This window comes from Seriola lalandi, unplaced genomic scaffold, assembly GCF_002814215.2.
Source record: "Seriola lalandi dorsalis isolate HSWRI2012SDOR001 ecotype SW California unplaced genomic scaffold, Sedor1 jcf7180002054330, whole genome shotgun sequence".
NCBI lineage: Eukaryota > Metazoa > Chordata > Actinopteri > Carangiformes > Carangidae > Seriola > Seriola lalandi.
In genome coordinates, this window is record NW_019524883.1 from 193,662 (window position 1) to 207,821 (window position 14,160).

Genomic DNA, 14,160 nt, shown 5'->3' on the forward strand with positions numbered 1-14,160 from the left:
ATTCTGTTGGCATTAAGCTCCTTCCACTCGGGCTATACAGTATGTGTGTGAGGAAAAGTAATGGCACAAGCAGAAGGTAATGGTGATGGTACTGATGAATGCAAGACCTGTTTGTATTATTGTTGAAATCTTTGACAGAATAGTTTGGAATTCTGGGAAATGTGTTTATTCGCTCTGTAAGTGCTCTGTAAATGATATCATTATTATTATTGTCATATAACTCTTCAGAATCAGGTGTTCTTTGGAACATTCTCTGCTCATCGGTGTGCATAGTTTCAGATGACTTCTTTCAAGATTCACACATTGTAATGACACCTGACACTGATGTTATGAGGACAAACGTCTCACAGCATCACAACCCTCCTACTGATGATCCTAACTGACCTCTTTCCTCCCTCTCTCCTCTCCTCTCCTCCCCCCTTCACCCGTCTCTCCTCCTTCTCTCCTGTCCAGATGCAAGGTGTGCCGTCCCCCCCTCCTATCATCATCACCATCATCGCACCCACGCCCACTCCTTCCACGCTCCCTCCTACGACCGTCCCGCTCACGAACATCCCACCTACGACCGCCCCTCCTTCGACCGTCCCTCCTTCGACCGTCCTTCCTTCGACCGTCCCTCCTTCGACCGTCCTTCCTACAACCGCCCCTTGCACGACCGCCCCATCTACGACCGACCCTCACACGACCCTCCACCCCACGACCATTGGAACCCCCGTCTCCGTGTGAGCTCCGGAAATCAGCTCTACATGTTGGACCAGGAGGAGGTATTGTTCTTCACACACCAGGAATACATGATGCTGATACTGGTTTTGCAGGAGGGATTGCTAGTTAAAGGTCCCATGTAGTGTAAAGGCAGATTTCCATGTGTTCTTTGATTATAAAGCAGGTCTAGGTTTTATATTAACACTGTGAAAGTATCAAAGCCTCAGTCCACAGAGAAACACCTACAGCCTGTATTCAGAAACTGAGCCTTAAAATGAGCCGTCAGGACTTCTGTAACTTTGTGATGTCACAACTAAGCAGTCACTGCTCTCAGCCAAGCCCAGCCCATCCAAATCCACAGGAATTGGTTTCTCTGAGTGTTTACCCGAAATCTGCTAGATTTGTGAAACTACATTGAGATGGTTTTTGGTTCTTAAAACCACAAATATATCTTCTGACGGATATCACAAATTCAAATAAAACACCGGAAAAAGTGTAAAATATGGGACCTTTAAAAAAAAAAATGTAAGAAATGAAATAAAATTAACAAATATAGAGAGATGATAGAGGACTTGAGCCCTCTCTAATTTAGAAAGTGGAATACATTTCACTTACTTTGACATCTAAGATATTTGATGACACAGTGAAGTGGATTGGTTACAGAACCCAGGCCACTTGGGAATATCTGGTTGGTGCTGAAAATTTAGTGTCAGAGTTTACCTGCAAATGGAAAAGTTACACATTCAATGAATGTGTCAAAAGTATATTTTTAAGGCTCCATGATTCAATGTATATGCCCTGTAATATTCTGTATGATAGTACATTCACGTTACATACTATAGGAGGGCTGACTGTCTTTGCAATTTGTCTTGTAAACGCCGTGTAATATGTCACAGCTAAAACACTAGAGCTGTAGGTTCTATATGAAGTATGAAGTCTTTATTAATATTATTATTATAACTACGGTTAAGTCCTGTAGCTAATTACAACTTGTTTCCACTTCTAAATTAGTAATAATGCACTATGTTCTGTGTCTGGAAAATCACTTAATGTGGCATTTGTTGACTTTTCTTTTGCCACTTGACGACTCACAGCAACATTAGCATTCATTGGAGCCGTGTCTCTGGCTACCTGAAAGTTCAATATTCACTATCCTTTTCTTCCAACTCCTGAGAAAAAATATCTGTCTCTTTATCTGTTCAGCGCTATATAAATTATTAGTGCAGCTTTAATAAATATTTCATCTCTTCTGTCTTTTTTATTTGCAAAAAAAAAGATAAAACAGTCAGTTATTCAACTAAATAGCAAATATAAAATCTATGAGGCACAAGCTGAGTTTTAGTATGAAATAAATATTCATAAATATTGAATCAGTTGTAACATAAAGGGTTCTGCACCTAACAATTTTCATTATTGATTAATCTGCTGATTATTTTGATTGATTGATTGTTTGGTCTAAAAATCATTAGATGTCTTATTTTGTTTCATCAACAAACCCCCAAATATTTGATTTACCATAATGCAAGACAAAGAAAAGCAACAGATTCTCGCATGTGAAAACATCATATTTTCTGCATTTTTGCCTGAAAATTGACAGAAACGGTGAATCGGTTATCAGATTGATCACTTTATTTTGATTGACTAATTGATTAATTGACTGCTTATTGTAGCTCTAAACTTAAATTCTTGGAAGTTAAAAACCTGAATAGGCTGGAAAAAGGCTTTAAAAAGATCCTGATTTGATCAGCAGATTCTGCACTGGACCCGGATGCTGAATCTAATCACAACTCCAACTACTTCAAAAGAGTTGATCAATATGTGAGGTGCATCCCTGCTCTAGTGTGTGAACATGGCTGCGAATGAAGGCAAAGATAAACAAAACAAAACACTTCCGTCTGTCTCTTAGAGTAAAACATACAGTAGGTTGAGTTCTAAGCCTTTCGTGAGGTAGTTTCACGGAGTCTTTGTGCTACTTAGAGAACCCTACTTTTCATCTAATATCTGTTAGAAAGGAGGTCAGAGAGAGAGAGAATGTATCTGGAGTCGATCCCAGACGCTCCAGCTTCCCTGGATCACCGTCGCCTCAGGCTCGCTTTTGGGGGTTCATTTTCAAGGGCAGTTGTTAATTCTGTGGGAAGTTGTCTGTGGTTGAAAACTTTTGTTAATTCTCTGCGTTGTTGTAACTGGATCATAAGTGTGTGACCGGTAACTTCAAACTGGGATGTTGGGTTATTTTGGAACTCTCTCAACCTCTGTGGTCCACTTCAATAAGTTTGTTTTTTTAATACATTATCTTAAGTCCCGTCAACAACCAGCTACAGAGCTCGACTTAGTTTTTCATTTAGGTAGAGAAAGTCATCATTTTATTAGCTTGATAAATGCAAGACGACAAGTTATTTTTCAGAGGAGAAACAGCAGGTGCCTCCTGTAGTTGTAGTTCTAGTGTATCTGTAAACACTTTACGTTCCCCTGTTTATTAGTTATACATAGTATATTAACATGGGTTATAACACACTTTAACATAAATATAGTTATAACTATAACTGACTGGTGAATAAATGGATGATGAGTGACAAATTAGTAAAAGTAAAACACAGTTGTAATAATATAAAATGTGTATGAGGTGTTGAACTGAGAACTGTTGACAAATACTTAAAATGAGTTCATATTATACCATATTATAGTGTATTATAAACTATTTAATATATCATATCATATAAATAATAAATCTTATCTTATTCACAATGTCAGACACACTGACACCAGTTTTAGACTCATGTCATCCATGTTTGACAAGAAACAGAAAGGAAAAAAACAAACCAAATAATAAAAATAAGAATTAAACCTATTAATAACTATTTACACGTGTATTCGGTACCTGATAAATCTTATATTCCCCTGTGCCTCATACACCTCCATCCATCCATTCCACATTGTTGTACTAGCTGACATGTTCTTTCATTACCTGGGCACTGTAGTTTATAGTTGAATCAGTCCTACATGTTCTTGGTGCCATAAATACTCACTACACCACCTACTGTGTAATAACAAGAAAGTATTGATAGAATAGTCCCCAACACCATTCACTCCTGTTGGAGTGATGTTTGCTAAAAACTACTGTGCTCAGCTGTTTTAGGAAATGACTGACCCTGTTTTACAAATAAAACCTTATGCATGTGAGCTACTTTTGAAGATTTATGTCTTTAGTAGGAACAAATGAACTTGGTGCTGATTTCCACAAATGGGGAAGGGAAGTTGGAAACTGCTGAGAAACAGACTTTGCTTGTTGGTTTCAGTCTTTTCATGGTATTTGTTGACAATTAGAAAAATGTAGGATAACACCAGCTCCACTCTTTAATGGTGTGAAAGCCGAGAGCCGTTTCTATTCCAGTTCCCTGGCTTAGTTTTGAACACACTTTATCGGCACTGTCAACCAAAACTGCTGTGACCCACTTATAGTATTGTTAGCGTAGCCTACCTGGGTGGCTGTATTGATCTGTGCTGTATGATACTCCACCATGTTAATTAGTTACCAATTAAAAACTTTACGGACAGCGGCTTTAACGTGCTTCAGGGTTCATTTTTAGTTTTATCATATACATTTTAATTCAATATAAGTATTGGATAGAACATTAAAGGATGATGGAAATGAAAACAGAAACTACAAGCTGGAGGAAGGAGAGAGAGCTCTCACTCAGTTATTTTTATTCTCTCTTTCCCCAGTTGGTTACAGATTACGTGAAATAGGCACAACAGCATGTTAGTGTCGATCAACTTGACTTTTCTTGTTCCCAAGTTTCTGTATTGATGCACCAAACACAGACAGTGCATCACTAAACCTGCTGTTGGTCGTGAATAAAATCTCATCTTGCTCTTCGGTCCAGGAGAGGGTAGTGTTCCTCAACTTTTCTACCTCTGCCTTGCAACTAAAGACTTACATCTACACACAGAATAACACAGTTTAAGCCAAGACTGCTGATTTATAACACCACTTAACACACCACCCTTAATGGAGCAGAGCCGGGTGGAATCCATAGGTCACCTCCCCAAACTTTGCAGGGCTGTTATTAGACCATATTTATGCTGATATGGTTTTTAATTTGGTTTAAAGACCTAAACTCTGCAACATCAGCACTTTGCAGAAGTAAAATGAGGTGCTGCACGTATTTATTGTATTATCCTGGTTTTTGTATCTTCAGTTATCTGCCTCACTGTTTGTAATAACTCATGTAGTCTGTGTATCAGCAGTGTGTATTAGTGTATGGCACATGATTTAAACCCGGCACTGAGGCAAATTTCTATGTTCAGCCAAGCTGGCACGTCAATAAAGTAATGAATCCTTATGTGGCCAGTCAAAGCATACGGGTGGCGACTTAACCGTAGTGTGTGTTCACGGCTGCCAATAGTATTCAACTTGTCATCACTCAGAGGAATAGAGCGCTCTGTGATCCCGATAAGAGACCTGTGCTGCTCTGGAGGGATTGTATGGAGAGCCCAGTTCAATTAATCAGAGCCCCATCCCTGTCTAATTGTGCCAATAAGGCAGCAGCTGTGAATGGATCGGAGGCAGGACTGACGTGCTGATAGTCGTCACCTCGGCGACGGCAAGAGGCGTTAAATATTCATGCCTGTCACTCACCTCATGCAGAGCGGGTGTCTCTCTCTTCTTCTGTGTTTCGTACACACACACACACACACCCACACACACACACACACACACACTCACCCTTCAATTTATTTCCATTCGTTTTAGATGGCTCTTCAGTGGCTCGGCAAAAAAAAAAGCAATCACACTGTACATTTCCATAGCGGAGATACGGAGGATCAGTGAAGGACCTCGCTCCTTTTTCCTCAGCGGTGATGCTGCCTCCTGCACATTTTGATATCAGCCCATCTTAAATACACACCTTTCAACTCTCTGATTTTCTGTTTGCTTGTATGCTCGGCATCTGAGCTGAGCATCACCTCGTCCAATCCCTGCGCTCTCATGTATCTCTCCCTCCTTCAGGCTCATTCCTCCTTTTAATTCCCTCCATCGATCACTCGCTCTTACCCTTTCTCCTGTTCTCTCCCACTGTTCCCCCTTCTATCTCTCTGCTCTCTTTATTTAATCCGTCTTTTGTTCCATCTCTTTTCTCTCCCCTCCTGCCATGCCCGGTCTCTCACCCTCCGCTTCCCTCTCTCCCTCCCTCCGTCTCCATATTCACTGCTCCCGCACTTCTCCTCTCCCTCCTCCCCTTCTCCATCTTTCTTGCCCTCTTTCACAGTTCCTCCCTCTTTTCTGCCCTCACCCTTTCACCTCATCCCCTCACCCACTCTACCCCCCCACCCCCGCCCTCTCCCCCTCTCTCTCTGGGGTGACTGGCAGGAGTCTTTGGCTCGCCTACAGGCCACCTGTTTCTGTGCTCCTCACAGCTCCATTCACCCGCTGCTGTTTTTTTGTTTGTTGTGTTGTTGTTGTTGTTTTATGAATGACGGCCATCAGAAAGATGAAGGAGAGCCATCCTCCCGGAGAGCTGAGGTGTCGCTTCGGGGAACAAGACTGCTCCGCTGCGTCTAAAATGTGTCACTATGGAAATTTGTGTTAATTGTGCGCCTGTGTAGCTCTCGACTCCCGGCGTGTCGGTTCACTGAACTGTCTCCTCGTGATGGAGTGCAGTGCCTTTCATAGGGCCAGAGTGGGATTACACCCTCGCTGACAGGTCAGCACCCTCGGCTCATTTTAACGGCCAACTGTAATCGATATACTGACAAGATGTGTCGTCTGAGTAGCAAAGTTTAAAAAAACACCTAAGATGGAAATTACATTACAGTTTCCTCTTTTGCCTTTTTTTTTGAGTTGCCATTCAGTTCTCACACAAGGGACTGTGACTTGACTACATTGTCTCCCTTGAGCTTCTGCGTGTGATTGGTAGAAAATTCCTTTCCAACGCAGTCTAAGCAAGAAAAATGGAGAGCTGTGTTAGTTAGAAAACAAGGGAGAGTTCACCCTGAAGCAGCTGAAAGTGTCACTTAGTGTTACTCTGCCTCTGTGATCATCTATTAGGATTAGAAGAAAAAAAGATTTTTGTGCTACAAATGGATGCCTGAGAAATTACCATGGAGTCAAATCAACACTTATGTGATGCAGTCACAGCAGAAACATAACATTATGGACTTAAACTTGTATGCAGGGATCATGCAGTAAATTGCACGATCTTTTGCAGCTGCACATTATTCTGTAAAGTGCATCAGTCATTTTTATTCAGGTTTAACCAGAGTGACTATTTTGCTTATTGTTTAATCCTTTAAAACAAAAGGAAAATGCCAAACACTCTCTGCTTCCAGCTTGTGGATTTTCTGCTTTTCGAGTTTTTCTAATGTTGGTCTGAATAAGGAATTTAAAGATGTCATCTTTAGATTTATGAAATTGTAATAAATAGAAGTATAAGTCTTTGTTTTCTGACATTTCATAGATCAAAGATTAATCTTTTAATTGTCATAATAATTGTCCGATGAATCGATGATAAAGAATAATGTTATCATGAAAATTTTAAACACATTCTAATACACAAACGATTAATCAAGAACATAATTGGCTGATTAATCAACAATGAAATTAATCATTATTTGCAGCCAAAGTAAAAACTGCATCATTAACACCATTGATGTAATTTGCTGTAGTTTAGGAATTTGGTATTTGCTGATGAAGCGAGCTGGTTATAGATCTCATCACTAACTGGATCACTTGGGGAAATCTGTGCGGGGAAAGTCGATGCAGCGATGATGAGAATAAGTGATGAATTTCCTGGGCCAATATTTCTTTGCCTTTTTTAATAATCAGCGAGATCTTGATCTGTGATCCGACTCCCTCTGCAGACTGCTCTGCCTCCTTCTGTCCTTTAGGGGGAGCGAGAGGGCCGGCAGTGACGGCTGCCTGACATCCTCTCATCCTCCTCCTCCCCCCTCCTCCTCCGCCTCCACCTCTCATCTCATATTAATCTGAGGTGACAGAGTTTCATATACCACCGCCACGCACCAGTGCCCTGTCCCCCGAGTCATGTGCCCGGGCTGCGCTCCCCCAACTGTGCCAGTATTACGCAAGAAAAACCGACGGGGGTCACCAGCCTTGTTTAGCCTGCGAGTGTTAGAAGGAGCTGGGAAATATCAACACTATAACACACACAGAAGCTGATGTAGTAGTGCAGTCATTTAAAATAAAATGATTGTTGAGTGAATTTGTGCTGCCTTCCTTTGCATGATGTTGGTGGCTCATATTTTCAGCTCTGATACTGAATGTGAACGCCTCACTGCATGAGCTGGTCTGCAAACAAGCCGCGGCACCTGTGTGGCTTTAGCCCGTCGCTGGTGTTGTCACAGTGCATGAATAGTGTCTCAGAGGGGGATAGCATGTTTGCTTATGACCCTGGAGAGCACATTCAGGTGGCTGTCGTGTGGGAGTCGGACGGATTAATTATGTAATGAATGTAGGTGGGCAGTGACTCGCAGAAGAGAAGAGAAAGGTTGATTGTTTCAGTAAGATGGCTGACCTAAAGCCCCGAGGCGATGTTAACAAAAAAAAAAAGTCTGTGGTATTTGAGTAACTATTACACGCCATTTAAATAAAAATTGTCCCTCACTCAGAAATAAAACATTTCTCAAAAGGTCATCCTGTACATACAAGAGTTTAAATGGCTTTTATCTCAGCGTTTTGATTAATTCGCCCATCCCTGTGGATAGTGTACAGGCTTTTTTTTTTCTTCAATACCTCGGAGGCACCTAGAGAAAGAGGAAAACTAGGGCTAATTTGTCTCCTGCCAACTTACCAGGAGCAACTGCCAGATCTTGATGACCTTAAAAGCAATCCTCTGCCATTTATCACTTTTATGAAGAAGGATTGTGCTTGGCCAGGTTTTCTCTCTCTGTGGGGTTTGGACACTTTAGTGGTTTGAACTTTTCTTATGCACTTAGCATCTACAAGCACATGTGATAAACCAGTGCAGCTGTCATTTATATTGTACGGGTTTATTTGATAGTTTTTAACGGCAGCTTATGCCATTGAGCGCTCTCCTCAATTTCCACTTCCCCTGCCTGTTAGCGGATTCAAAACCCCCTTCGTTACGGGAAACAACAACAACATCCGAGTTAGACGCCTGCTCCCTGGAAAGGGCGAGTTTTGACGAAGGTTTGGATTGTGCAATCAGACAGTCGACATACGTCTTTGCTGTTCTTTGGGATGTTTTCTCTATGGGGAATTAGCCATTTTAATGACCAAAACAAGTCGCCCCCCCCCCCCCCCCCCCCCCCCCGGATGTTATTATGCAAACAAGCCACAGTAATTTTTCCCCAATAGCAGAATGATAATAAGAGCAGCCACAGGTCTGGCTATGCAAGACTAGGAGAATAGTATAAAAGCCAAAATCCAGTACCTTTCATTTGCATGCAGCCAGCTACATGTTTGTTTCTGTCACTTCTCTCTCAGTCCTATTCAACATTTTTCTTACTGTAACTAAGTGACACTTCATCTTGCTCAGCATGCGTTTTGCCTGCATAATTTTTACAGAAAGATAATGCACACTAAGGGCACAGTTGCAGCGTAGTGTGGGTTTCCTGCTTACTTACATCATTTGTGCATCAAGTTACCTTTAACTCTGTTTTCACATCAATTAAAGACAATACGCTATTTTCCCTGGGATGCAAAAACGATGTCATATGAAATTCTTATGGGTGTGTGAAACAGTTTCAACCTCTCCTGAATAAACGGACAGAGTCAAACACAAGGACAAGCAAAATAAAATCGAATTTGATTCATGTTTAGACATTCAAATAATAGGAAATCATCATGAATTGGTTCTGGGTGCCCAACGGTAGTCAGAATGTCAGCTCTATTAGTCTGTTCACGGTGTGTTTGTTGGTGTGTATGTGTGTCGCTCTGTTGGTGGCACCACTGTGTGTTTTATGAACACCGTAGCTCAGGAGGAGGAGGAACATCTGTCCGTGAAAGGACATTACTGATGGTCTGAAGGACAAATTGTGCTTTTGGCCCTATTATGATGCACAGGACTGTGTGTGTGTGTGTGTGTGTGTGTGTGTGTGTGTGTGTGTGTGTGTGTGTGTTCATGCTGTGGTGAAATTTATTTCTGTCTTCGTGCAGGTGCATCGGCAAATTTTTGTAATTGCCTGCATGTGTGTCCTAATGCAGGTTCATGTGTTTGTTGGAACTGTGTGTGTGTGTGTACTATCTTTGTGAGGACCAGTTTGAGTTATAGATCTTACAAAGATATTTTGGGAAAGTTCTTACACGACTTGAAAGCACTGATTGAGGGTTAAGACTTGGTTTTAAGGTGAGGGTAAGGGGTTAAGGAATGCATTATGTCAATGTGTGTGTGTGTGTGTGTGTGTGTGTGTGTGTGTGGGTGTGTGATTTTGTGTGTTTGAACCAGAGTTAGACAGCCAGCAGTGTTTGATTACTGCCCTGTTAAGAAATAATGGATTGCACTGTTTTCGCATATTACTCAGTCTATTTCTATGCAGTCTCTCTCTCAGACACACATACACACACTTTTCTTTCTTTTTCACACAGGTATGTACTTTCTCTTTTTTACACACGCACGCACACACACGCACGCACACACACGCACACACACGCACACACACACACACACACACACACACACAGCGTCCTGCCATATTCCCCTGCTCCTCACCACTGGGCTTGAGGAAGCAGTAGTGACATATGGGCCAGCCAGCCTGCAGCATCGCTCAACTCAACCTGCCAAGCTGAACAAAAACACCCTCCTCCTCCTCCTCCTTCAGATCAATGGCACTCCGTTCCCTCGTTCTCTCCCTTCTTTCCCCTATCACCAGCTCTTCCTCCCCGCCTCCCTCCAACCCCACCATCCCTCTATACAGCCTTTGCTCTCCATGCCAGGACTAGTGTCTGTCTCGCACGGCGTGGCACAGTAGTCGGGCCCCGACTGAAATCCGACGAGCGTGTTCATTATCTGATTGTTAAAATTCTCATTTTAAACATATCGATTTCAGTCCTGCTTTTTATATGCCTTTATAACAGTTGTCACGGATGCTTAGATCTGGCGTAGACAATTTACATCTTCAATTGGATAAAATGATTTGCTGCACGACTCGTGTCAACAGAGCCCAAACATGGCTCCGAACATTAAATGAAATGTCGTACCGCAGTTATCAAGTTCAAATCAAGTGCTGTAATTCATTTCTGAAGTTAGTCCAGTTGGAGAAGTGCGAGAATACAGCTTGAAAAACTCCAGATAATCAGCAAGAACTGATTAATTTAAATGAAAACTCTGCTGTAGCTGCGGCAAACGTGAGACACGCGCCGGGTGTATTTTCCTAACCGCCATACTGGCACTTGTTGTTTGTCAGAGCATAAGTGCGTTCAAATTGACAAATATGACAAGATGTAGTGTACTATAACTACCCCGAATGATGCATTCAAAAAATTGAGTGTAAGTTGATGGACACTTCTCACACAATGTCAGCTGACCACCATCGGTCGAGCTGCAACGTCTTCTGACAATAGTTCAATTTAAAATTTATAAAAGACAAGAACAGCTTTTCTGGACCAAGTGTTCATCCATCAAACATTTGGTCCAGCAGAAGATGTTGCCCTAAATACTTTATGGTTCCCAGATAATAATTGTTAGATATTCATAGTCCCCAGAAGATGTTTTAACTCTGTGGCCTTTCGTCTGCACACTGGGTTCAGTACTGGGTTCAGTACTGGGTTCAGTACTGGGCTGCAGTACTGGGTTCAGTACTGGGTTCAGTACCCAGTTCCACTAGGTGGTTTTATCAAGTGTATTTGTTTTATACTTCCATTGCCTTATTGCCCTATACCCAGATTAAAATATTTTTAGTTAATAGTCTTTTTGTTTAATGTAACAAGCTCAAGTTTTACGTTTATAATGTGTTGTTAGTTTTACAAAACATTGTGTATGTGTCACCCCAAACTGCAAATAACAGATATATTATTATTATTGTTTTATTACCAATCGGTAACAAATATTTCTCAGTTCACAACAATAACATGTTTTATTTTGGGTTAATACACCAATGAAACTAACACTGGGTCAAAACATGGGTTCTGGGTAGAGTTGACCCTTTATTACATTAAGTCACTCTGCATTTTTCGTTCGTAGTGTTTAGTGCCACACCAGAAATGTCTCAATCTAATGTGAGATTTGCTAAACAGATACATGCTTTTTACAGGGAGCCATTTTGATTTAAATGACCCTGTGGCATTTCCTCCAGCAGCCGCTCTTCGAATGAACTTTGAGTGAACATTTTGTACCCGGCTGCCGGTAAGAAGGAAGAGTCTCATTCATATGTACATAATAAATTTAGAGTTATTTTTAGAGCATCAATATGCTCCAAACGAAGTGCCTGTTCGGTGGTTGAACAGCATCTGAAACACACTTCCAGAAACACACTTCCAAAAACACCTTCCAGAACCTTTATTTGATCATTTCCTTTCACCCACTTCATGCGGAAAATGGCCTGGTGTGCAAAGGTGAGAAGGCAGGCAGGAGTGAAAGTAAAACTTCTGTCTCAAGTTAGTTTGTGTCTCTGTCTGTCTCGTGGGGTTGAATGGACACTCTGACTTCTAGGTGGCTCCATACCAGGTTTTCTGACAGCAGTGTTTTTTTCTCAGCAGTTTACAATGTGCTCTAACTCAAATAGTTCCTTTAGGTTTGTGTGTGAGGTGTGAGTGCAGCATCTGAAGCGAGCTGGCCTAATGCTGCCTCTCTGAGTGATGCTGAGCGTGGGGCTGCCAGCTTCCTGTGCCCACTCATGGCAACCCCCGAGCTGTTGTGTCACGTCTCCAGCTGCAGACCCTGCGACATCTGACCAATCAAATACTGCCACACGCAGAGTAAAAATAGCCTCCAGGTGTGTGTGTCCCCCCCCCCCCTCCCAACTGGAAGCAGTGGTGGGAAGCTTATTTGTAAACTGATGTGTCAGGATGGAGAAGAAAGGTATTCTTGGTCTTTTCCATGAGTCAAGTTGTCAGTGATGAATTGCACTGGGCAGGGCAGCAGTAGGGGAGAGAATGAGTGGGCTTGTTCTTGTTCAAGTGGATGTGATTGCGGAAAATTACCATATTTAAAGCCTTGTAATTGGGTAGTGTTTGCATCAAGATGGCTACTCAAGAATTTAACTTTTTAAGAGTCGTGGATGTTCAGATCATTTTAGCTGCAGGATTTGTGCGCTCTTTCGTGTCGTGAAATGCACGTTTGGACCCTTTTATTCTGATTCCCACACACAAAAATAAGAGTTTATCTGTTGGTGATCCGTGTGGAAAAGACACAAACCTATGCTTCAGTTTACCAAACATGTATTTTGTAACCTTCTCACTCAACTCATACTGTAGATAAAAGTAAACGCAGCCCATTTGTCTCCTCTGGATTCCATGGCAACAGCTGAAAATCTGGACAGAGAGAAGCATCGCTTTAACCCTGCAGAACATCACTACTATCCTTTCAATAACTGCAAAACCATTCAGTGATATTACCTGCTACTCCTCCGTACTCCCCTCCCGATGCCTCTTTAATGGAGTCAGAGCTGGTGCGTCGCTCTGTCAGACATTATGAAACGACTTTGCTTATTATGTATATTTAGAAACACCATAGAGCAACAATGTCGCAATAAAGCTACAGTACGCAGCTGTGACTTTATTTGTGCTGCTGATCAATGAAGAGCTGGAAGAATGGGAGGTTAAATCAGGTTTACTGTTACTCATTGGCACTTAAAGCATATTCAATTAGTCGAACAGAGTGCTCGGCCACTCTCCGCCGCCGTTTCCTGCATTAATCTGGCAGGGAGAATAAAAGAGAGTTAGAAAAAAGCTGCATTCACTGACAACACTTGGATTTAAATTGAAGAAGGATGCACAAAGACACCTGAATTTAGGTCTAATAATGATTATACCATGGTAGCTATCACTTTTATATCACAGGCTTTATTAAGACATTGTAAGCAATGTTGCAAATGAATGTTTATATTATTTAACAGTAAACCTGTATTTGTCAGGTCTTATATTTCTGTGGACCATTTCTCAATAGATTTTCTGTATCACTGTTTTGTTCAACAGTTTTTATTGTGCAGTTCAAAGTATTAAGCAGTAGCACAGTATTTCCATATTGCCGTGCCACCTTGGATGAAATCTGTACAGTAACTTTCCGCATGTAGTCGCAGCCCTCTGTTGCATTAACAGCAGCTCATTTCCAGGGAGCCAGCGTGCAGAATAACAGCAATGCAGCCATTATTAATGTTCTTAAATACACTTGTGCTTTTCCTGTTCTGACACATCAACATGTCAGCTGTGAAGAAGGTAATTGGATGGTGAGAATTGTCACAGCATGCTATGATATCTTGCAAACACATAGATTTATGAGTCCTTTCATGAACCCGGTGGAAATTCTGAGCTGTTGGATGAAAGGT

The 14,160-nt window shown here is 41.7% G+C and overlaps 1 protein-coding gene across 1 annotated transcript in view; it reads left to right on the forward strand.

Annotated features, from left to right (window-relative positions):
* Positions 1 to 446: 446 nt before the first annotated feature.
* The window catches only part of syngap1b (synaptic Ras GTPase activating protein 1b), a gene marked incomplete at its 5' end in the record, with an annotated part of 100,443 nt that continues 86,729 nt past the window's right edge, over positions 447 to 14,160 (forward strand). Inside the window, 1 exon segment of the mRNA XM_087174215.1 lies at positions 447 to 764. Within this exon segment, the coding sequence (XP_087030341.1) occupies positions 447 to 764 (318 nt within the window).